This window comes from Microtus pennsylvanicus, chromosome 3, assembly GCF_037038515.1.
Source record: "Microtus pennsylvanicus isolate mMicPen1 chromosome 3, mMicPen1.hap1, whole genome shotgun sequence".
In the NCBI taxonomy this organism is placed as follows: domain Eukaryota; kingdom Metazoa; phylum Chordata; class Mammalia; order Rodentia; family Cricetidae; genus Microtus; species Microtus pennsylvanicus.
Window position 1 is genome coordinate 39,382,607 of NC_134581.1, and position 26,589 is coordinate 39,409,195.

General features: G+C 37.4%; 1 protein-coding gene across 1 annotated transcript in view; it reads right to left on the reverse strand.

Annotated features, from left to right (window-relative positions):
- Positions 1-26,589, reverse strand: part of Mei4 (meiotic double-stranded break formation protein 4) — a 150,858-nt gene that overhangs the window by 111,338 nt on the left and 12,931 nt on the right. Inside the window, exon 2 of the mRNA XM_075967738.1 lies at positions 15,281-15,526. Coding sequence (XP_075823853.1) covers positions 15,281-15,512 — 232 coding nt within the window. The 5' untranslated portion in view covers positions 15,513-15,526. The remainder of the gene's footprint in view (positions 1-15,280; positions 15,527-26,589) is intronic.

Below are 26,589 nucleotides of genomic sequence, written 5' to 3' on the forward strand. Positions count from 1 at the left end.
AACTGAGATTCCTTCTTTCTGGGCATGCCGAGACGTGTATGAAGTTGACAAAAGCTAACCTGCACAATCTACTCCTTGTCCAATTTGACACACAAACAGCAGTTTCAATTTTGGCTGTATTTTAGAATAACCCAAAGATTATGGAAAATGAAATGCTCGGATGCTTTAGTCCAATCCCTCACCTCTAGATCCTGTTGTTACTCCCGGGAATCAGGTGATTCCAGCATTGTAGCCAAGGCTGAATAGCCCATGCATACCAACCCTAAAGCGACAAAGACCTTCAGAAATACGTCTAAAATAAAAACAAATTTAGGAAATAAAAACTACAAATCTCTTTGTGGTTATGCATTTTTGGAGTGTGAGGATCTCCTCATGGGAACTCCTGATTACTAATGTAGACTTGCTGGTGCAGAGGGTCTGGACTGATTTGTCATTTGCTGCTAAGTGGCATAAAAGAGCACTTCAGCTTGCTGTTGCTGTGTTCACAATCTGAAACCTCCCCTCCCCTCCATCCCCCTCACTACCTCTCTCTGCAGATCACGCCTCTCTGACTCCAGCTATCCCTGTGCTGTTGCTCTAGTTCCGTTGCACAGCTGCATAAAGCAGCCCACCACCACGGCCTGACAACTGCTCAGAAATTGCAAATATGATGAGAGGCTTCACGGTTCACTGAATAAGAACTAATCAAATGAGGTCAAACATTCATACAATACACAGGTAGAAGCATCTCAGAGTCACTGAGAGAAGAGTAAATTCATAACCAAATTAGGTATTAAAATATGCAAACCACAATCTAATTTGTATGAAGTAGGTCAAAGAATGGGGGCATTCTGTTAAAAATACTACTTTACAGAAAGAAATGGGCAAATTACACTAAATTCCAGGGTTAACGGTATTTGTTATCAGAATAACAATGGGCAAAAGCAAGATGCCTAAAGCCTACATATTCTGCTTTAATTAGAAATTAGAACATTTTAAATATTATAAAATATGTAGAAGGAGCAGAATCATTTAAATTTTCATCATTCATCTTTCACCAAGACACATCAGTCAACATAAAATTCAAACTCGCTCTATGAATTACAATTTAATTTACATTGAAAAATTCACAAAGCTTCATGAAAATAATTTCTATTATTTCACAATTATTAGCTTGATTTGAAATTATACTTTAACTAGTCCCAAAAATACTTTGAACAGCAAACCTATCTCTAAGATCTCACTGAATCTAAAACCATGGGAAAGCAGAAAAACAACTCAGTTGATTTTCATATGAATTTAACTTAAATAATAAAGAGGTATTTTTAAAACCAGAACTTTGAGAATATAAAAACCCAGATATCAGTGAACAATCTCTTCCCTGTATATTTTACATCACAAACACTGGCAGAAATACTTTGAATGTATTAAAGATGTATAAGCAGTATTTATCTTAACCTGAGAAAAATTGGATGCTGAAAACAACAGTCATATACTTTCTCCAGATTAACTGATGATGTGAAACAACAGGTTTTTCACTGACTAAGAACATATCACACTACCCTAATGTCTCCTTTAGCAACCCAATATCTCAAGACATCCCTGTGAAGTATTCTCAGCTGACTGTGTTCCACGTATACCAAAATGTGCTACTGTATGTACTATTCTTAGAAATATATCAACATCTTTTATTTTTAGGTCAGTTACTTTACTATGTCCTGGAACATAATGTAAGTACATATTGTACAGTTCTGGATACGTGATGTGAAATTTATGTGTTAAAATTGTTTTTTTTTCAATTGTCTACAATTTTCTGATGTTCATTCATAGCAACATATTTATTTTTATCTTCGTTAACTTGCACACTTTTCAAATGATTATTATAGTTTCGTCCAATTTAACATTCACATAGGTTGCCAGTATGAAATATGAAGAATTCCTTCATAATTATGCCTTCCCTACAAAATGTCTTTAAAATTGATATAAGAAGCAGATACTCAATACTGCCTCTCTCTCTTCCTATCCCACCCAGCTTGCATCCAGAACCCTCCCCCCTTCTGCTTCCTTTCCCTCTTTGGGCACATAACATCAACCAGCTCAGCCTGTCTGGGTGCAGGGGCTGAATCCTGAGGGTAACCAGGCAAGTGAGAGCTCCTTTGTTTCAATAGCCTGCCTGCAGCAAGCAAGGTAGGCGCTTTGTTTACGAGCTACCCAACCAGCATGGAGATCTGATCTCTGCACCAGGAGAGACATCACTCGAGCACCAGGAGAGCCATCACTGGGGAGTGCCATCACTGGGAAGGTACATCAGTAGGCAAGGAGACCTGATCCTGTAAAAGAAGATCCATAGGGGAACATTCGGAGGAAGAGATGGGCAGGCACCAATGCAAGAATTCACCCAACAATCTGAAAAGCAACATGAAACCACCAGAACCCAGGGACCTCCCAACAGGAGGACATGAACACCTTAAACAAGAAGAAGTAGAAAAAATTGACTTTATGAAAGTGATTGACACCCTTCAACAACATGTAAAAAATGCCCTTATAGAAATGGATGAGAAGCATAATAGAAAGTTTGAAGAATTGAATAAATCAGTGAATGATACCCTGGGAAACCAAGGAAAAACAATCAAACAGATAATGGAAACAGTTCAAGACTTGAAAACTGAAATGGAGGCAAAGAAGAAAACACAAAGAGAGGGCCGGCTAGACATGGAAAATCTAGGTAAACGAATAGAGACTACAGAAACAAGCATAACCAACAGAATACAAGAGATAGAAGAAAGAATCTCAGATTCTGAAGATACCATAGAGAAAATAAACGCACTGATCAAAGAAAACAGCAAGTCCAAAAAACTCTCATCACAAAACATTCAGGAAATATGGGAAACAATAAAAAGACCAAACCTAAGAATAATAGGAGTAGAAGAAGTGCAGCTCAACAGTCCAGAAAATATATTTAATAAAATTATAGAAGAAAACTTTCCCAACCTAAAGAAAGTTATACCTATGAAGGTTCAAGAAGCATACAGAACACTGAATAGGCTGGATCAAAAAAAAAAGAAAAACATCCCCTCGCCATATAATAATCAAAACACAAAGCATACATAATAAGGAAAGAATATTAAGAGCGGCAAAGGAAAAAGGCCAAGTCACTTATAAAGGTAAACCTATCAGACTTACACCTGACTTCTCTATGGAAACCATGAAAGCCGGAAGGTCCCGGATAGATGTACTTCAGAAACTAAGAGACCATGGATGCAAGCCCAGACTACTATACCCAGCCAAGCTTTAGTTCACTATAAATGGAGAAAACGAAATTTTCCAGGATAAAAACAAATTTAAACAATACGTAGCCACAAATCCAGCCTTACAGAAAGTAATAGAAGGAAAATCACTAACCAAGGTTACAACAATGACCACAATAACTCAGACATCTAGAGACCCTTCACCAGCACAACTCAAAGAAGGGAAACACACAAACTACTACTAAAAAAGTGACCGGTGTTAACAACCACTGGTCATTAATATCACTTAATGTCAATGGACTCAACTCACCTACAAAAAGGCACAGTCTAAGAGATTGGATACGAAAACAGGATTCAACATTCTGCTGTTTACAAGAAACACACCTCAACCACAAAGACAGGCACCTACTCAGAGTAAAGGGCTGGGAAAAGGCTTATCAAGCAAATGGAGCTAAGAAACAAGCAGGTGTGGCCATATTAATTTCTAACAAAGTTGACTTCAAACTTAAATCAATAAGAAGAGATGGGGAGGGACATTTTATACTCATAACAGGAACAATTCATCAGGATGAAGTCTGAATCCTAAATATCTATGCCTCTGATATAAAAGCACCCACTTATGTAAAAGAAACATTACTAAAACTCAAGGCAGCCATCAAACCGCACACACTAATAGTACGAGACTTCAACACTCCTCTCTCACCAATGGACAGGTCAATTAGACAGAAAACTAACAGAGAAATAAGAGAATTAATAGAGGAAATGAATCAAATGGACTTAACAGACATCTATAGAATATTCCACCCAAGGAGGAAAGAATATACCTTCTTCTCTGTAGCTCATGGAACCTTCTCGAAAATTAACCACATACTCAATAACAAAGCAAACTTCCACAGTAACAAAAAAATATTAGTAACCACCTGTGTCTTATCAGATAACCATGGATTAAAGTTAGAATTCAACAAACTCATGAAAACTGAACAGTCAACTACTGAACCATACCTGGATTAAGGAAGAAATAAAGAAAGAAGTTAAAGTCTTCCTTGAATTCAATGAAAATAAAGAAACAACATGCTCAAACTTATGGGACACTATGAAAGCAGTCCTAAGAGGAAAGTTCATAGCACTAAGTGCCCACTTAAAGAAAACAGAGAAAGCACACATTGGAGACTTAACAGCCCACCTGAAAGCTCTAGAAAAAAAAAGAAACTGACTCACCTAGGAGGAGTAGAAGCCTGGAAATAATCAAACTGAGGGTTGAAATCAACAAAATAGAAACACCGAAGACAATCCAAAGAATAAATGAAATAAAAAGCTGGTTCCTGGAGAAAATCAACAAGATTGATAAACTCCTATCCAAACTAATCAAACGGCAGAGAGAGAATATGCAAATTAATAAGATCAGAAATGAAAAGGGGGACATAACCACAGACACAGAGGAAATTCAGAGAACCATTAGATCTTACTACAAAAGCCTGTATGCCACAAAACTAGAAAATGTAAATGAAATGGACACTTTTTTAGATAAATACCATATAACAAAGTTAAACCAGGACCAGGTGAACAATCTACATAGACCTGTTAGTCGCGAAGAATTAGAAGCTGTTATCAAAAACCTCCCTACCAAAGAAAGCCCAGGACCAGATGGTTTCAATGTAGAATTCTACCAGAACTCCAAGAAGACCTAATACCTATACTCCTTAATGTATTTCACAATATAGAAACAGAAGAGTCATTGCTAAATTCCTTTTATAAAGCTACAGTTACCCTGATACCAAAACCACACAAAGACTCAACCAAGAAAGAGAATTACAGGCCAATCTCACTCATGAACATCGACGCAAAAATCCTCAACAAAATACTGGCAAACCAAATCCAAGAACACATTAGAAAAATTATCCACTATGATCAAGTAGACTTCATTCCAGAGATGCAGAGCTGGTTCAACATATGAAAATTTATCAATGTAATTCATCATATAAATAAACTGAAAGGAAAAAACAGTATAATTGTTTCATTAGATGCTGAAAAAGCATTTGACAAAATTCAACATCCCTTTATGATAAAAGTCTTGGAGAGATTAAGGATACAAGCGTCATACCTAAATATAATAAAAGCTATTTACAGCAAGCCGACAGTTAACATCAAATTAAATGGAGGGAATCTCAAAGACATCCCACTAAAATCAGGCACACAACAAGGCTGTCTGCTCTCTCCATACCTCTTCAATATAGTGCTTGAAGTTTTAGCAATAGCAATAAACAACATAAGGGGACCAAGGGGATTCGAATTGGAAAGAAAGAAGTTAAACTCTCGTTATTTGCAGATGATATGATAGTGTACCTAAGCGACCCCAAAAACTCCACCAAAGAACTCCTACCTTTAGTAATGTGGCAGGATACAAGATCAACTCCAAAAACTCAGTTGCCCTCTTATACACAAAGGATATGGAAGCAGAGAGGAAAATCAGAGAAGCATCACCTTTCATGATAGCCACAAACAGCATAAAATATCTTGGGGTAACTCTAACCAAGGAAGTGAAAGATCTATTTAACAAGAACTTTAAAGCATTGAAGAAAGAAACTGAAGAGGATAACAGAAAAGGGAAGGACCTCCCTTGCTCTTGGATTGGGAGGATCAACATAGTAAAAATGGCAATTCTACCAAAGGCAATTTATAGATTCAATGCAATCCCCAACAAGGTCCCATCAAAATTCTTCACAGACCTTGTGAGGACAATAATCAACTTTATACGAAAAAACAAAAAAACCCAGGATAGCCAAAACAATCTTACACAATAATGGAACTGCTGGAGGCATTACCATCCCTGACTTCAAACTCTATTACAGAGCTACAGTAATGAAAACAGCATGGTACTGACATAAAAACAGAGAAGTCAACCAATGGAATCATATAGAAGACCCAGTTTTTAATCCACAAACCTATGAACACCTCATTTTCGATAAAGGAGCTAAAAGTATACAATGGAAGAAAGAAAGCATCTTCAACAAATGGTGCAGGCACAAATGGATGTTAACCTGTAGAAGAATGAAAATAGACCCATATCTATCACCATGCACAAAACTCAAGTCCAAATGGATTAAAGACCTCAATATCAATCTGAACACACTGAACCTGATAGAAGAGAAAGTGGGAAGTACCCTACAACAGATGGGCACAGGAGATAGCTTCCTATGTATAACCCCAGCAATACAGACATTAAGGGCAACATTGAATAAATGGGACCTACTGAAACTGAGAAGCTTCTGTAAAGCAAAGGACACTGTCACTAAGACACAAAGGCAACCTCCTGACTGGGAGAAGATCTTCACCAAACCCGCAACAGACAAAGGTCTGATCTCCAAAATATATAGAGAACTCAAGAAACTAGACCTTAAAATGCTAATTAACCCAATTAAAAAATGGGGCAGTGAACTGAACAGAGAATTCTCAACAGAAGAAGTTCAAATGGCCAAAAGACACTTAAGGTCATGCTTAACCTCCTTAGCGATGAGGGAAATGCAAATCAAAACAACTTTGAGATATCATCTTACACCTGTCAGAATGGCTAAAATCAAAAACACCAATGATAGCCTTTGCTGGAGAGGTTGTGGAGGAAGGGGTACCCTCATCCATTGCTGGTGGGAATGCAAACTTGTGCAACCACTTTGGAAATCAGTGTGGGGGTGTCTCAGGAAATTCGGGATCAACCTACCCCTGGACCCAGCAATACCACTCTTGGGAATATACCCAAGAGATGCCTGATCATATGACAAAAGCATTTGTGCAACTGTGTTCATAGCAGCATTATTTGTAATAGCCAGAACCTGGAAACAACCTAGATGCCCTTCAATGGAAGAATGGATGAAGAAAGTGTGGAATATATACACATTAGAGTACTACTCAGTGGTAAAAACCAATGACTTCTCAAATTTTGCATGCAAATGGATGGAAATAAAAAACACTATCCTGAGTGAGGTAACCCAGTCCTAAAAAGATGAACATGGGATGTACTCACTCATAATTGGTTTCTGGCCATAAGTAAAGGTCACTGAGTCTATAATTTGTGATCCTAAAAAAGCTAAATAAGAAGGTGAACCCAAAGAAAAACATATAGTTATCCTCCTGGATATGGGAATAGACAAGATTGCTGGGCAAAAAATTGGGATCTTGGGGGTGGGGCTGGGGTGGGTGTAAGGGGAGATGGGGAAAGAAAAGTGAGAAGGGCAGGATGGGGGGAACTTGGGGAAACGGGATGATTGGGATAAAGGAACATTGGATAGGGGAGCAGGGAAACACATATCTTAGTTAAGGGAACCACCCTAGGGTTGGCAAGAGACTTGAACCTAGAGTAGCTCCTAGGTGCCCAGGGCGATGTCCCCAGTTAGTTCCTTGGGCAGCTGAGGATAGGAAACCTGAAATGACCCTATCCTATAGCCATACTGATGAACCTTCATTTGGCGATGGATGGAGATAGAGACAGAGACCCACACTGGAGCACTACACTGAGCTCCCAAGGTCCCAATGAGGAATGGAAGGAGGGAGAACATAAGCAAGGAAGTCAGGACCACAAGGGGGGTGAACCCACTCACGGAGACAGTGGGGCTGATCTATTGGGAACTCACCAAGGCCAGCTGGACTGTGACTGAAAAAGCATGGGATAAAACCAGACTCTCTGAACATGGCGAACGATGAGGGATGATGAGAAGCCAAGGACAATGGCACGGGGTTTTGATCCTACTCCATGTTCTGGCTTTGTGGGAGCCTAGCCAGTTTGGATGTTCACCTTTCTAGACCTGGGTGGAGGGGGGATGACCTTGGACTTTCCACAGGGCAGGGAACCCTGACAGCTCTTTGGACTGGAGAGGAAGGAGGAGAGGAGTCAGGGGGAAGGGGAGAGGGGCGGGAGGAGGGGAAGGGAAATGGGAGTCTGGGAGGAAGTGGAAATTCTTTTTTTTTTTTTTTGAATTAAAAGAAAAGAAGCAGATACTCTTTTGAGGGGAAACGAAAAATGCTGCCTTATACAACGGTACTTTTTACACCATAAACTGGGGTATTTTAGTAGACCTCAAACAGCATAGGTGCTTCCTGAAGATGAGGGCAATGAGGATGTGGGAAGAGAAAGGGGGAAGACTAACAAAAGCAGAAGTCATCCTGAAAAAGAAGCAACTATATTCTACCCCTGGGTTTTTATTATGTTTGTACATGCATCTCACTTACCAATATGGAATGCTATCAAACACCATCACTAAAGTTAAGTTCATGCTACTGTTTGTTTGCTGGCTTGCTTTCTCTTAACTCTGCTGCTGTAAAAAGACTCCAAATGAACCCTGAATTTTGGAACTGCAGGCTCAGTATTTTTGCTTGGTATTTAAAATGCTCCAAGGCCTGCTGCCCTTTTCAGTTAGTGCGTGCATGCAGGTATTTTGCCAGGCAGTAATTACGTTTCTATAGGTTCATTTCTGGTCAATTTTTAGATTATGTCTCATGAATGCATATTTCAATTTTATTTCTTTGAACCAGTAGTGCTGAGACTTCAGCCCCCATCATGAACATCTAAGGGTGGTTAAATTATGGGTGGCTGAGTGTCCAGAGTTGCTCATTCAGTTTTTGGGTAGGATCAGCATTTTCCTTTTCCAACCACTTCCCAACTGATGTTGCTGACTTAAAGAAAGATCATAATGATGGAGGAGATCATTGTTGAGGATTCCACAGGATCCCAGTGCATTCGCTACCACTTATTTAATTCTAGATGAGTTCCTCTCTCTGCTTTCCTCATTTAACACTGATCAAGGAAGAGTTAGGGATAACTTCCAAAACGCAAAATAACACAGTAGAGAAATGAATGCAAAAATGAAAATCCAAAGGCAGTTAAAAAAGTTAAGCAACAGGACCAAAAGGTATACATGTAAATGAAGACATGAACAGGGGAAGAATGAGAATCTTAAACAATAATGCCAAGTTGATGCCTAGCCAGATCATGAGAGTCCCTGAAATGTGGGCCCTTCCATGGAGCTCAGGAAACCCTTTCCTGTTTCTCCTCATTTTTATTATGCATTCAAGTAGTAGGCTACCTAGGACTCTTTTATTAATCACATCCCTTCAATATCTTCCATTTTGTTGTCTTCTGATCTTTCTGCCTACCTTCACACAGTCCCCAAGTACCGTATTTATTTCCTGTTCCTTTCAATCAAGCTCACTATAATAAAAGGAGATGTCTTAGCCTTGCCAGTCACACCAAGAACATCCAGACTGTCTGAAGATGGACAGAAATTAAGACTCAGGTCCACCCTATTAGCCTTATTTTCTAATTTTGTTTTTGCTTTGAGAATAACAATATAATGTATATTTCCAGAGACCCTGAAATGAGTTTTGTTCACTGAATATCTAATTTATTCTAAAAAAATATTAATTTCAGGCTCTAAGGACAAAATATTAAATTCAGAATCATTGCATATTTAAATTTCCAATATAGCCTTAATTTTAAAAACAGAGAAACACAGGGCATTTACAAAGCACATATACAATATATCAGAAGCTAAAACTAACCCTAAATATAAGAAAAAAATTAAAATTTGTTTTAGGTTTAGGGGTATAGCTAAGAAATAGTACATATCCTTAACATACATGAGACCATGAGTTCAGTTTCTAGAACCAAATTAATAATAGTAATAATAATAATGAGAAATATTTGTTATTGATTGAACTAACAAAAAATCACATTGAGCAAACATCTAAGAGAATGAAAATGTTCTAAACAATTTTAGTTTCTGTATCTATCAAAGAAGGGAAGCTGGTATTGTCATTGTTCATTTATTCTGACCTGATTAAACTCCCATGGAGGTAGGAGTCCAGAGACTCATCTTACCACAGGATCTTTAGCAAGATGGTAGACTTACTCTCCGTGCCTTTATGTATTGCTACAAAGGCTAGTAATATCTTCCTATAGCAATACTGACAAATATTTTGCATATCACCATAGAACCTTCATCTGGTGATGGATGGAGATAGAGACAGAGACCCACACTGGAGCACTGGACTGAGCTCCCAAGGTCCCAATGAGGAACGGAAGGAGGGAGAAGATGAGCAAGGAAGTCAGAACCACGAGGGTTACACCCACCCACTGAGACAGTGGGGCTGATCTATTGGGAACTCACCAAGGCCAGCTGGACTGTGACTGAAAAAGCATGGGATAAAACCAGACTCTCTGAACATGGCGAACAATGAGGGCTGCTGAGAAGCCAAGGACAATGGCACGGGGTTTTGATCCTACTTCATGTTCTGGCTTTGTGGGAGCCTAGCCAGTTTGGATGTTCACCTTCCTAGACATGGACGGAGAGGGGAGGACCTTGGACTTTCCACAGGGCAGGGAACCCTGACTGCTCTTTGGACAAGAGAGGGAGGGGGAGAGGAGTGAGGGGAGGGGGAAAAGGGTGGGAGGAGGGGGAGGGATATGGGAGGCTGGGAGGAGGGGGAGACTTTTTTTTTCCTTTTCTCAATAAAAAAATAAAATAAAGTAAAAAAAAACAGTATCTATGGTGAGAATACATGAAGGAATGTGGCAGACAGGAGGCTCATTGCTTTGATTTTTGACCCATGTAAATGGTTTCATACAAAAATATAGAAATAAAAGATAAATTATTTAAAAAAAAGAAAAAAAACAAAACCCAGACAATGAACAGGATAGGATTTTACAAATATCAACATGTAAACATACATTCATCCTACAATTTTTTCTATGAATAGTCATTCATCAGCTCTGAAAAGGCAGGTGCTGTGCTAAAAACCGGATTATCTGATGATGAATATCAACACAGTTCCTGCAAGCATGGATCAGATTTCACAAGGAAGACAGAATTAAACATTTAAAATTTACCTTACATATACTCTGAAAATACTCATAGCATGAAAATATAATTTAGTCTAGAGAGACCATCAGAAGAAGTAGAATATTGAAACTGTATCAGAAAAAAAAATGAAGAGTATATAGGCAGACAAAAAGGAGAGGGAGGAAATAAACAATGAGTGTATATGCTTAGAAAGAAAACAAAAGGAAGACAGTATGTAAGTGAAAAACTTCCCCGTGCCACAGTACAGAATGTGAAGTCACCCAAACTTAGGAGGCTCCTCAGAAATGAAGAGCAAAAGCCTTGTGAACAATGATTTTTAGCATCCTCTACCTCTTAAAAGTTCACTAAGAACTGCTCCATCCACAGAGCCATGTCATCAGGATGCAGGCTCATCTCAGCCTCACAGGTTTTCATCCTGCCCATGTTAGCTAAGGACTACCACAGTTCTAAAACCATATTTTCGCTTGGCAGAGTGCATACAAGAAACAGAGATTGAGTAAAAAGGATTTTCTATCTTTCACAGGCCTTTAGCTCTTCATCCAAAGACGTGGATCCTCTCAATTGCTTTCTAACATTCATTGTCCAAACCTGTACCCCACAAAACGTCTATCCAAACTCTCAAAAGCAGGCTTAAGCCTTTGATGGGCCAACCCACTGGAAATAAGAATGTCTTCCAAATAAAATGAAGAACTCTAAAGAAGAAAGGAGGTGCTTACTGAGTAGAGAGTTGTGTCCCAAGAAGGCTGAGACAGATGCCACAAGGTATTCAGGATTTCTCCTCTTTTGTCCCCCTCCCTCACTTGTTCCTTTCTTCACTTCCTTCTTTACTGAACAATTCAGTGAAACAAAAACATGGCATAATTCTAAATTCAGATTATATTCATCCCTTCTTTAGTATAGCTCCTTAAGGAATAAAATCCATAGTAAGAAGGTTAAGACAATAAATCAGAATAGAGAAATATCTGAGCTCCTAAGACTCTGTGTAAACCATTCCAGTTCTGCTTTATTTACTTCTAGACTGTTCCATTGGTTCAACAGACAGTTGTTTCTGTAAATTACATCCCCCAGCCTCCCAATCTTTCAAAAAGTGTTTCACTCAGCATCTACTGATAGCCTCTAAATGCTTAAGAATAGTTACAATGATAAGGAAAAACTGAAAACTCCAGAAAGAAACATCTAATGCAAATGTGTCTCTACTATGCTTTGATTGCTAGGAGTAGCTCTTGCAGAGCAAGTCATGATGTTTTTTTCAAATTATCTATCTTTAAACAATGACTAAGTTCTTTTGCTTCCCTGTCACTCTAATGACACCATTTGCTTTATTTTCATCACCCCTATAACAGTGACTTAATTTCAGTACATACTCAGTTATTCCTAGTTTTTAAGTTGGAGATAACAGATGGAAGAACACACCACTTCCAAACATCTGCCCTGAAACACAGTACATACCACTTCTGCTGCAAGGGAAACTTATTTTAATTATATGATTTTTGAAAAATTTCTCTCACAGGCACTCTAAGTGAAAAATATAAAACAAGGTATCACCCAGCCCCTTACTCACAAACAACATGCACCCTAGGTCACTGCTACAAATAGATTTTGGATGACAAGGAATATTGTTGATAGCATAGAAGCTTATGATTGGCATAATTCAATATTTTTGCATTTTTTTACATTTTGCCATTATATGAATTCTATAACTTCAAGGAAGAAAGAGAACAATTGATTATGTTTGGTATGTTTTTCCCCCCACTGGGCATACACAAACAGTTCATTGTCATAAAGAACTAGATGGAGAAAAAATATGGCTGGCTATTAATATGATATTGCTATTTTTGTTTTATACAGTGAGATTTTAATATCTAGATACTAAGTCATCATGTTTTCCACATACTAAATCATCATGTTATCTATACAATTCCTCCAAGTTAGTGTGTCCCCATTACCCACTGCATGCATGTGCTCAACACACTGGCACGCACAAATATAAAAAAGCCTCCTTGCCTTTGCAAACCTTTGAAATGTTAGAACCAAACATCCCTTGCCTACCCTCACAGGTCAGTTATCCCTGTAACTCTTAAAAATTATTACAATTACTTAAATTATATAAAAATTCTAAATATACGATTATGGTTCCTACCTGCTTGCCTGCTCTGAGTTTTCTGATCATCTATCTAGGTAACGCCTACATTTACCAAGTGTAGCCTCTACTCAGACAAGCGTACACTCAATATTTATCCTACAAATTTCTGTTCACACAGAAAGTACCGCAATCCATATGATAAACTGGGATGGAAATTTCAATATTCTTAAAATCACACTTAGGCAGTCTCTGAACTCATTCCCAATAAACACAGTATCCATTTTTGAAACCATCTGCCCTTTAAGGTTTGATTATCTTCAACAAGATGTTTTCGTCTGTTTTTCTGTTATTTAACTAAAAACCATAGACTTATAATACATAAAGAATATAGGTTTATTCAGCTAATACTTCAAGAGATCTTGGCTAAGGGGTCACATTTGGTAACAACTTTTCTTGAGGCTGGGAACTCCCTGCATATTACAGAGTAGAGAATCAGAAGGCAAGAGAATTCAGAAGACAAAGTCCAAGTAGTCATTAATAACTAAGGATTACATTTTAACATGAATTCGAATCATGGGCTTTGGTGAAAGCTTATAAAATTAGCCTTCCTATCTCCAGGGACTACAATGTTCCTCATCCACTAACCAAATACCTATTGAACACCTGTATTGTGTTATGATTTAGGCTGGAAAAATCCAAGATGCCTCCCGCTCAATGAACTTAGATGCTAGATCAGGAGAAAAGGTGACAACCAAGCAAACTTGCCACAGAATGACTCATGAGAGATGAAATTCAACCAGCATGATCAGCCTTAAAGATATCATTAGGAAATACTAAAGGAAAAACACAGACAGAATATCAGAGAAGATAGCAGAGTCACACCCAAAAAAAGAACCTTCAATGATACAAGTAGTTAATAATGGGAGGGTGGATAATATGGAGAGGAAAAGATGAGAAAAAGTGACATCAACTATGGGACACTATGAAAAGTTTTCATTTAACACGGAACAAATGTAGATGCCAGGGAAGAGTTTTACACAACGAAGTAACAAGATCTAATTTATAACGAGATCTGACTTATGTATTTTTTCCCATTACCAAATTGTTTCCACATCATTCTTGTGCTTCACAAAGTCCCTGAATGAAGTGAATCAGGTGACACATGTTCCAGTTTGTTCAAGAGAATCCTGGTTTCCTTGTACTGTCTAGAGTAAGCACTAATAGATCCCCCTCTAACTTTCACAAGAGTCTTAATGGAGACATTTACATGTTGAACTTAATGATAAAGAATACAATGCACATTCCTTAATTGCTATGTAGGGCCTTTCTGAACTTTCTAAGTCAACTCTCCTTTCTTCTTGTCATGTCCGACTTGCTTACAAGGGCTTTGATTACTCCCAAATGCAGCACTAGTGGGCTTCTGGAGGGATATGCATTCTCTAATCCTCCCTCTCTTATACTTCTGCCAATTGCTAGATTCCCTGCAACAATTTCATTGACAAGTATATATACATACTTGGAGGACCAGACCTCCGAAACCTTCAAAGAAATGAACCAGGATGAATGCTTCTTTGGCATTTTGTCATTCTCTCTATTGTAATACATCACAACTGGGTTAATTTTAGGTCATTTTCCCCCCTAAAATGGTAGGTGATCATGAGAGAAAATAGAGCCTCATCTTGTATATTTTGAGGCATAAATTATTCACCAGGGTTGGTACTTTATAAATGACAGCTATTATATAAAAGAAAAATATAACAGAATTTAAGAAAGAAATTTTAAAATGAATTTCTTCAGTCAACCTCAAACTTTTGTCACTGAGTGGTAGAACACTTGAACTAAGATACGCAATGCCCTGGGTTCAATACTCATTACCACAATAACAGTAACAAACAAGCATTTTCTCAGCTGGACTACTAGTCTAATGTGGCTCTATTCATTAGAAGGTGACACTAGCTTGTGATGATTAAACTAAAAACAAAGCAAACAAACAAAAACAAAATAACAAAAATTATATGAGGCTGAAAGGAGAAATAAGCATTCTCAGGTTTTTATACTAAATATCTAGCCAATTACGGCAACAATAGGTTTATAAACTACTGAAAAGTGATTTTACATACCATTCTTAAACAATCCTGAGGAAATCCGACTCAGGAAAAGTTGTTGACGTAATTGTAGAACTTCGGCTTCTAAAGCTTCAACTTTTGATTTCCCTTTGGAATCCCGCTGGGTCACCAGAATGGCCAGCTGCTCTGCGTATTCTCTGCTGCTTCTGTCTGCTGGTTTGGAGTGGATGATCGCCAATGCCAGCGCCAGCTTGGACGTTTTCAAATACCATGTCTGGACATCCATCTTGGCTTTTGTCCCTATCACATAATGAAAAAAGTTACATTTCCTTTTAACTTTCACAGAGTGTTTTATTTGAACAAAATTGATCTTCCAGAATAGTGCTAATTAAAAAGTTTATAATATAAATTGGCTCCAAGTAAGAGAAACAACATTCTCAAGAATTTAAAAAAAAAAAAAAGAGGCCTCATGAGTTTTCCCCATCCACTTTTGTATGTCTGTTATTGTCCTTGTTCAACTCATGCTTAATACATCACATTAGGGAGGCATTATGGGTGTAGCTTCTGACATTACTAGGAAAGACATTCTCAGAGTCCTCAACTAGACAGAAAGAAGTACAGCAAAGTAAGGAATACAGAGCGCGGAAGAAACAGTTTTCTCCAGGGAAGAATACAACAATTGGTTATCCAATCCAAATGGTCAGCCCTGAAAACATACATATGAAAAACATTATATAGTCTGAGCAGGTTGTATTTAGCAATAAGTATAAACATATGCATATATTCATGCAACAGTAGATTACAAATTTAAAAGAGAGCAGGGGAGGGGTAATATGAGAAGTTCTGGAGGGAGTAAAGGGAAGGGGAAACCAATGCAATTCTATTATAATCTCAAATAAGCAACCAAAAGTTTTTCAAATATTTGCATTGTGGAAATTGTTTGATCCTGCACTTCCAACTATTCCAATTGCTGCCCTGAGTAGATGTCTCCAAACCGTTAACATTTCAGTCTTGCAATATGAATACATTGAAAGGGAGAGCATGATGCACAATTGACCTTAGCTTAATTAATTAGCTTAATCATCGTCTCCAGTCAAGGGTAAGCACATTGTGACTTCCACCATATTTTACTGGATTACCACGGAGGATTTGAACATAAAACATAAAAATGTTTATTGTGAAGTTAAAAGTAGCTGCTCATGCCGGCATTTTCCACTTTCATCGTGCACATTCAGCCAATGTCATATCATAGCCATTTGAATAAAATCTTGATCCTATTTTGAAGATGTACAGATTGTTTTCCTTGTTACTGCTTAATGACATGTGACAACTTGGCATAGTGTTTACATGTTGAGGTATCACAGGAATGTGTGCGTAGATTACATGCTAATAGCAAACCATTTTATATGAAGGATTTATACATTTAAATATCTTTTTTTCTTATAAAAGAAAACATTTAATTGCGGTGTCTCACTTCCAGTTTCAGAGGTTCAGGAAATTATAATCGTGGTGGGGAGAATGGCAGCATGCAGGCAGACATAGTGCGGGCTACATGTTCTTTTTTTAAGTTCTTTTTCTTTATATATGAGGAGATCCTTGAACTCATTTCCCCAAAGATCAGAGACAACCACGCAGTGTTTCAGAAAATTTAGACTATCTGGTTACCACACTGATCCTACAGTAATAATTTCACATTATATCCTATATTTTACTAACATCAATTTCTCAAGCCTATCCTTCACTACAGTAGGACCACACTGCACAAGTTCTTTCCCATTCAAATCTCTGCTAATAATTTTAACCAGTTATGGTGCCCTAACTCTCTCATAGCTGCCTCAGGCCCGTCTGTTTATCCTTTCTGGACAACCCATGAACCATTAATACAGTGCACTCTTTTTTTGTTTTATCATTGTGTTGTTGCTTTTAATGCTTTTGCTTTTCTTTTATTTTTATTTTTTAAAACAATCTTTTTCATACCCATCTCAGTTCCCCCTTTCTCCCCTCCTCCCACTCCCTCCGCTTTCTACCCACCCCACCCCACAATAACTCCTTAGAAGCTTCCTATGAAGGGTCAACAAAGTCTGTCACATCACACTGAGGCAGGACCAAGGACCTCCTCACTGTAAATATGGTGTGTACTCATTCATAAGTGAATCCCAGACATGAATCAAAGGATAACCACCCTACAACCCACAACCCCAGAGAAGCTAGGTAACAAGGAGGACCCTAAGAGAGAGATGCATGGATCCCCTGGAAGGAGAACTAGGTAGTGCACTTTCAAAATGACCTGATATTGAATCAAACTTCTCAGATTTACCCCCACCCACAACCGCATGTATCTATCTGATATCCTGCCATCAGGAAGGAAAATGGCACACTGTGATGAGTCCATTAATTGTGCAAGTACATGGGAAAACCAGAATTAATATTGGGTGTCTTCTTTTTCAATTCCCCACTAATTTTTTGAGACAGAATCTCTCTCACCTACCCAAAAATCTTACCCATTAGTTAAACAAGCTAACCATTAGAGCTCAGGAATCCTCTTGTCTATGCCTCCCCACAACTAAGATTATAGATGAACACAATCACACTTGCTTTTTATATGGGTCGTAGAGATCTGAATTGAGTCCTCATGTTTGACAACCAAACAATCTCCCCAGCCCTGAATGATTCACTTATATTGTGCAAAACACAAAATTCTGTATGCAATTTGCTCCCCACAGCACTGCTTTTGTATTGAAAACTGGGATGACACTTAAATAGTTAAGCATATAAATTCACAATTTTAAAATTGACTATTACTTAGTCATCAAAAAATAGGTACTATTAGGAAATGTTTTATTTTAATGCGAAACTACCAATGATACACCGACTGAAGTAAATGAAAACATGAAATCTAAATACAGTCAGGATACCAATTACATAAAAATCAGAAACACAAAAACTGTAAATTAGTACTTATATGTAAGTGTAGAATTATTGATTTTTACAATTTCATTTGTCTGTTATCCTAATTATTATCAAAGAACATGTATCACATTATTTTACATGATTAAACAATACATTTCCAAAATGAAAGTACAGTGACACTTTTGGAACCTTTCACCACTGCTGAATAAATATGCCAAAGGCTACGTACTAGTGAGATGGGCAGGCTGATTAGAATTACAACCCCACTAATTTCGACCTTGGCAACAGGCATTCCACTTGCTGGCTCATGATCTGTCTGTTGTATTAGGGGCAAGACTAAGCTCTGAAACTTGTTACTCTCAGAGAAGCACCCAGCATACAGATTAGAGACACACGGATGATCTTCCCTGAAGTAACCTTGCTTGTACATTTAACAACACACACACACACACACACACACACACACACACACACACACACACAAACCCTATATATTATTTAAATTAGTTTCAGTAGAAAAATTTCTCAGATGCAAATGTGTGTAGTGGGAATTTAACCTAGAAAGAAAAACTAGAAAATAGTTTGGTAACATCAGAGTGAAAAGTCCCCTAGATCATATAAACAGTCAACTCCCCAAACATCTTCCAGAAATTCTTAATTGATTTAAGTCATTTGTTTGACTTCATGTTCTGATTTTTAGTCTTCGTGTGAGATTTGTCTTTAAATCATGATATCATTAATCAGAAAAAAAGATCAAACTGCTAAGTCCCCTGGTTTGTTACTAACACGGGAACTGAACGTTAATTAGAATTGAATCACAGATGAGCAGACAATTGCTAATAGAGATGCCTGGTGCAAAGTTGTGGAGTATAAATCAAACCGAGAACACATAAAGACTACAAACTACAACCAAACAGACAGGGCTCCTGGGATGTGTGTGTGTGTGTGTGTGTGTGTGTGTGTGTGTGTGTGTGTGTTTGAGTGCTGTGTCTTCTTAATTTTAGAGTAGCCATACAATACTATTTGCCCTAAAATCTTATAAAAGACGTACAAGTTTCTATAACATACAAAATGTATATTTGTCCTTTGTCCCATATTTTGACCCAAAGTTCCTGAATCCACTGAATTAGAAATTTCAGTGGCAATAGATACTTTTATTCTAATGAGGTAACTCCCAACATGTTTCCAAAAGGGAACTGAGTACCAGAAACAACAACTATAATTAGACAGTTGCAATTGTCATTAGCATCTCCCACCTCAACATTAGGGGAAGAGCAGAGACAGAAGACTGAGATAATAATGGATCATGCCTACCTAGTGACACCTAAGCAATGGAGAACAGGGAGCTTCCAGGCTAATAAAAACATCTACAGGATAGGAGGACACTGCATACAAAATGAGTATCACACTGTTGTGCATTCCTCACCACAGGGACCACTAGCTTCTCTCCTGGAAAACTACAAAAAGCATATTTCCTTTCTAATTAGTAGATTATGAAGTTTCTTATTTAGTTGGACAATGCAATCTGAAGATTCTTCATCAAACGCCCGAGTTTTGTAACTTGGCCATCGCACCTGTCAGCCTAACATTGTCTTTGGGTTACAGGGATCAGACATGAACTGAATTGTTAGATATCCCAATGGTTTCTGTAAAACTAGAGAATTGTTGTACCTGGAAAGTACCTTAGCTTCCTAACTATATTCAGAGAGGCTTTTTAAATTCAATTTATTCCAAAATAATTATGGTAAATAATTAAAATTAACATTTAATGTTTGTTCTCCAAATAAGTCTTTAGTGTCTTTGAGTTCTTCGTAGTTTGAAATATAAAGTTTGATATATATATATATAAAATATATATATTACGTTATATGGAATTTTTCTTTCCACTTAGGAGTATTACTTATCATAAATATCCTCCAGGGAGCTGTGGAATACTAATCTAGTGTATTCCTATGGTCCCTGTATTCTCCATCTGGCAATGAAAACTTCTCTGTCAACATTATTTCTATAACTGTGCTAGCCCTCTCTCTCTTCTGTTTCCATAATGTATTGCGATATGATATTGATGATTAAAATTTCGGACCTACCAAAACTGTTTCTGAAGTATAATTAAGATTCTAGAGTTGCTTAATTTCCAAGTACACTTATAAGTTACTATAATATCAAACGTCACAACTCTATCATACTGGTAAGAATTTTATCTTGTGATCAGTATTCACAAATCAATTCCTAATATGTTCTAAGCGTACAAGAAAGGGTTCTGACCTTTGCCCTTGCAATATATGTTGGTTTTGCCTTTACAAAACTAAAAGACATCGGTAAAACATTCCTTAAGCCACTGAGATGGATGTGACCAGAAAAGCGAAAGCAGAAAAGGAAATACCTATGAACCATGACAGGGAAATATGGACTCATCAAACACCAGCACTGGGCCAGCAGAGCACTGGAAATACCAAGGCAGTAAGCTATTAGGAGATTTTTAACATAATTATTTCACTAAGGCTTGGACAATGTCTAGTGTTAATTATGTGAATTCGACCCAGCTGGCAAATTCCCTAATTATTTTTATAGTTTCAGCACGCACACACGCAGACACACACATGCACACTCACTCTCACACACAATTATTATGAAGTGCTCAGCAGATTAACATCATGGAAAGTTTTACATAAAAGAATCAGGAGTTACTCAAGACTTCAGCTCTGTCTACTTTAATTATTAAGGCAGCTTGAAAAGCCAGCAGCGACTGGTTGAGGGGAGGCTGTTAAAGATAAAACGACGCTGCCTAGTCATTTCTCCTTTTTTCTTTTTTCTATTTCTGTTCCGATCCCATCAAAACAAGTCAGCTATCATTTTTTTTCTTTTTAAAAAATGGGTAACTAATCATAGCCTGTAAGTCTAAAAGCCTCCTGCTACTGTTTCACTGGGATTGTTTCTCATACCCCCACCCTTTCTTTCCCATCCCTTCTTTGCCATAGAATGCATTTTCTTTGAACTCTTGCAGAAACATATGGAGACGATGATCACAGACACTTTACCAAAAAGTGCATGGGTTTGTAAAACAGATCATATTCTATATCACCATCAGCTTCTACTTCAGGAAGGAAATGGGTACAGAGGGTTCCTACTTTCACATCTTGTCAGTGCCTCTCAGTTACACTGCTGTTTAATAAAATGAAATGGGAATCCTCCTATTATGTACCTAAAAGGTACAGAATACATGTAACATTTTAAGAAAAAACTAAAATGAGAAAAAAAAACAGTGCTTTCTCAGAAAACTGGGAATTGATCTACCTCCAGACCAGCTATAACACTCTTAGGCACATACCAAAAGGATGCTTCATCCTACCACAGGGAAACTTGTTCCACTATGTTATCGCAGCATCATTCATAAGAGCCAGAACCTGGAAACAACCTAGATGCCCCTCGGCCAAAGAATAGATAAAGAAAAGGTGGTACATTTACACAATGGAGTATTACTCAGCTATTAAAACACAATGATATCATGAACTTTTCAGGCCAATTGATAAAACAAGAGAAAAATCATCCTGAGTGAGCTAACCCAGATGCAGAAAGACAAATATGTTATGTACTCACTTATAAGTGGAAATTAGCTTTCAAGTAGAGGATGATCATGCTATAATCCACAGTCCCAGATAGGGAAAGTAACAAGGAGGGCTCAAGTGGGGAAGCTTGGATCTCCCTGGGAAGCAGAAATAGAATAAATTTTATAACTGAACTGGGGCAGGTGGGCATGGAAACAGAAGGGATGGAGTGAAGAATACTAGAAGAGACAACTGGAAAACAGAGCATCTCAGGGTTTAGTAGAAACCTAGTATAAGGAAAACTCCCAGGAAATTATAAAGGTGATCCTAGCTAAGACTCCTAGCAATAGGGGATAAGTAGACTGAACTGGCCATATAATGTCACCAGGTAAGACATTCATTGGAGAGACTGGGATACCAACCCATCCACATAACCTTCAGCCTATAGTCTGTGATATGCTGCGTTAAAGGTGGCACAGAAATTATGGGAATAGCCAACCAATGACTTGTCCAACATCAAACTCATGCCATGAGAGGACCTGGAGCACCAGGGCTGAGAGACTGAATACTCCAGAGATCTGGGATAGAACCAAACACAACAAACAAGCAAGCAAGCAAACAAACAAATAAAATGTTAATGTAATGATGCCTAATGATATTCTGCTATACACATAGATTAGTGCCTAGCCCAACTATCATCAGAGAGACTTCATCCAGGAACTTATTGATATAGAAGAAAAGACTTGGAACCAAACATTACTCAGAAGCCAGGGAATGCTGCAGAGGAGAGGGAGGAAGGATTGTAGGAGCCAGAGGGGTCAAGGACACCACAAGAAAACACACAGAGTCAACTAACCTGGGCTCACAGGGGTTTACAGACACTGACCCTACAACCAGGGAGCCTCTATTGCACTGACATAGGCTCTTTTCATATATCCTACAGTTGTTAGTTTGGTCTTCTCTTAAAAGTGGAAACAGGGGCTGTTTCTGAATCACTTTTGGTACGCTATTCCTCATTCTGGGTTGCCTTGTCTGTCCTTAATATGAGGGAAGGTACTTGGTCTTATTGCAACTTGATATACCATATTTAGTTTATAGCATGCCTGACTTTTTCTGAATAGAAACAGAAGAAAAGAGGATAGGAGGGGAGCATAAGGGAGTTGGGAGGAAGAGCTAGGAGGAGAGGAGGGAGAGGAAACTGAGGTAGACATGTAAAAAGTAATAATAATATTAACAACAAAATCATATAAAACAGCATATTGACTATATATATATATACATATACCATGCTATAAAACCTTATATAAAAACAGTCTAATATAAATCATGTCCTGAGATATAAAATTCCTTTAAGAAATATTAGAAAATCAAATCTATCATCACAAAAGCTTCTTTATGAGCGCAAGATGAGCTTAAAACTCGAAGATCAGTACTTTGGGTCAGCATATTAGCAAAATAATTTGAAAATCAAAATATAATCTTAATACCTTCAAAATATTTTGATAAACCTGACATTCATGCATCAAAATACCATCATTCAATCATTTAGAAGAAAAGGGAAGTGGCTATAAAACTACAAAGACCAGAAACAATAATGAAACTAGGAACAGTTGTAGACTTTTTGTATTTCTGCTGGTAATAACATAATATAAAGAGATAAAGACATATAGATTAGAGAGAAATAAAATTATCTTTAAAATTATCCTCATCAATATTGATATGATTGTCTTTGGAGAAGTTAATGAATCTTAAGGCTTCCAAAACTTTTGAGAGAATATATTAAGGCTACAAGATGAATAAGAAAGAAAATCAACTCCATTATCTATGCAAATTTTAATTAAAAAGCAGAACTTGGAATGAATTTAACTATAGAAATGACAGATCAAGTTCTAAATAAACTGAGAGGTTTTTTTGGTCATGGGTTAGAAAACATATTGATACGATATTAAATTCATCCCTACAACCAATGTATTTACACAAACCTGATCAAAATGCCAATCAACATCACTGTAGAATTCAATAAATATATTCTAAACTTAAATCAAGGGTAGACATCACAGTATATGCTTATACTCCAATCACTTGAAAGTTAGAGACAGGAAAATAACGTAAGTTCAAAGTCAGACTATTTTATGTTAATAATTTCAGGAAAGCCAGGAAAGATCCAGGACAGTCCATAGCAAGACTCTCTCTCAAAAACAATTAATGAACTATATATGCATGATGGTGAGCACCTTTAATCCCAGCACTTGGGAGGCAAAGGCAGGCAGATCTCTGTGACTTAGAGGCCAGACTCTTCAACACAGTAAGTTATAGACAGCTAGGGGTACAGAGCAAGATTCTGTCTCAAAAAAAAATTAATTAAGTAAATTGAAACAAATTTGAATTCAAAACAAAAACTACAATAGTCAAACGAATATGAAAAGATAAAAATTGGGAAGCAAATTACTTGAAGAGAAACTTAAAGATATAAATATATTGTAATTTATGCACTACTGACTAAATACTAGAATAAGGACAGAGTAAGGAGACCAGTGGGACAAAGTACTGATTTCAGAAACAAGCTTATTATATGGAAATATGGATACAGAAATGAACACATTTTAACACTAATAAATCCACTAATAATCGGAATTTTGTAAATGTTTCAGCAACAGATCCCTTACTCTAAAGTCTTAACTACATAAAATATCTACTTTGAATAGTAAATTTATATATATATATATATATATATATATATATATATATATATATATATAATACTGAGGGTGGCGTATTGAACTTTGTCTTGTATTAATTAAACTGGTAATGCTAAACAACATTCTAATTGGGTATTATATGCCAATTTTTGACTCTTCAATATTTTTCATAAATGATCATCATTAATATTTTCATCTTTAGCATTTGAAATGTTTTGTAGAATATATTTAAGTTTTAGTACCTCATTGTGGAAGTTGTTTAAAACCAAAGCAAGACACAATCTATAGCAGAGAAAATGATAAATTTTAGTGTAGTAAAATATCAAACTTTTGTCCACTGAGTCACCATAAAACAGAGAAAAAGTAAGCTATGGCTTAAGTAAATGCATTCTCAATACATGTTTAAATAAGGCATTAATATTCATATCAAAAGAATACATGTAAATCAATAGGAAAGTGAAAAATATTAGAAAAAGTGGGCAAATTATCTGAAAAAGCTATTCATAAAAATACTATGTGGGCTATCTTCCTGCAACCTCGGTGGAACTCCGAAACACAGCTTGCTCCAATACTGAGGGGACTTAAGAGGTGAGAGAACAGCCAAGAGGAAGGACACCCTTCTCTCTAGGACCTCCACAGTATGACAAACCCCAGCCCCCCCCCCAACTCCCTTGGCTTTTCTAGTCAGCCAGCAGGGAGTTTCATGTGGGTAGGCTACCCCAAAAGCCAGCCCCATCCACTGGACCCTCCAAGCTACTAGCCACACCCCACCTAAGAGCAGAGAGCTTGCTATAATACTGAGGGGACCAAGAGCTTCCTACAGCACCGAAGGGATTAAGAAAGAGCACTAAGAGAGCAAACCAGGAGAGAAGACCAAGAGAACAGGCTTATAGAGACCTCAGACGCTTGACAGACATTGACATTACAGAGCAGACAAAGAAAAACTTCCAAACACTTAGACAGCCACTGCAAAGATTGGATCAAGATGCAAAGAGACTGCTGCCCTCATTTGAAGAAAGAGATGGTTAAGTACCAATGCAAGAAATTCTCCAACACAACATGGTAACACAAGAACCCAGTGATCACACAACAGGAAGACTTGATCATCCTAACCCAGAAGAAGTAGAAGAAAATGGTTTTAAACTTAGCTTTATGAAAATGCTGGAGACATTTAGAGAAAAAGAAAAACTCCCTTTAAGAAACAGAGGAAAAGACAAACAAAAAATTGGAACAAAGAAACCCAAGGAAAGCAAGAAAAAACAATTAAACAGGTGAAGACTGACAGAGAGGTAATAAAACACAAACCGAGGGAATTCTGGATATGGAAAATCTGGTTATATGAACAGGAACTACAGAGACAAGTACAACCAAAAGAATACAAGAGATAGAAGAAAAATATCTCAGGTGCTGAAGATTATATAGAGGAAATAGACTCCATGGTCAAAAAGACATTAAATCCAACAAATTCTTAACATAAAACATCCAGAAAATCTGAGGCACCATGAAAAGACCAAACCCAAGAATAATAGAGTTAGAAGGAGAAGAACTCCAACTCAAAGGCACAGAAAATATATTCAACAAAATTATAGAACATTTTCCCACCCTAAAAAAGGATATCCCTATGAAGGTAGAAGAAGCTTACAGAACACCAAAAATAAATGAAGTAGACATGCCTTAACCTCCACAATAGGCAGACTTTACTGCATAGTGAGGAGGAGGGATTGTACCAGTGGGGTGAAAATGTCTCCTGTCCCTGTTTGTAGAGTGAGTTTTAAAGCAGGGGCATGGTCACCCTGATTTGTGATTGTGATATCTTTTTTGCCTTCCTGTATAACTGAATCCTACTTCTGTCAGAGCTACACGACAACACTGCTTTTGATCTGGGAAAGAGAAATGACTCTCCGAAGTTTCTTGACTATAATTCCTGGCTTTTGCTCTTTTTTCTTTATCCATTTAGCCACTACAGTAACAAGTTTTCCCTACTTCCTTAACAGTAATCACTGAACCCAATATAAATTCCAGCTCTTTGTGTAACATGAAAAGCAATTATTCACATCTGTGCCTTACACTTCACTTCCAAGCAATGGTATCTGTTAGCTTAACGAAAGCCTCAATGTGATTGAGGTTACTAAGGTTTATACTGATATTATATCCCTGGTGAAATCATTTTAATTCTAATACACTTCAAAAAAGCCTTAAGATATTTCCA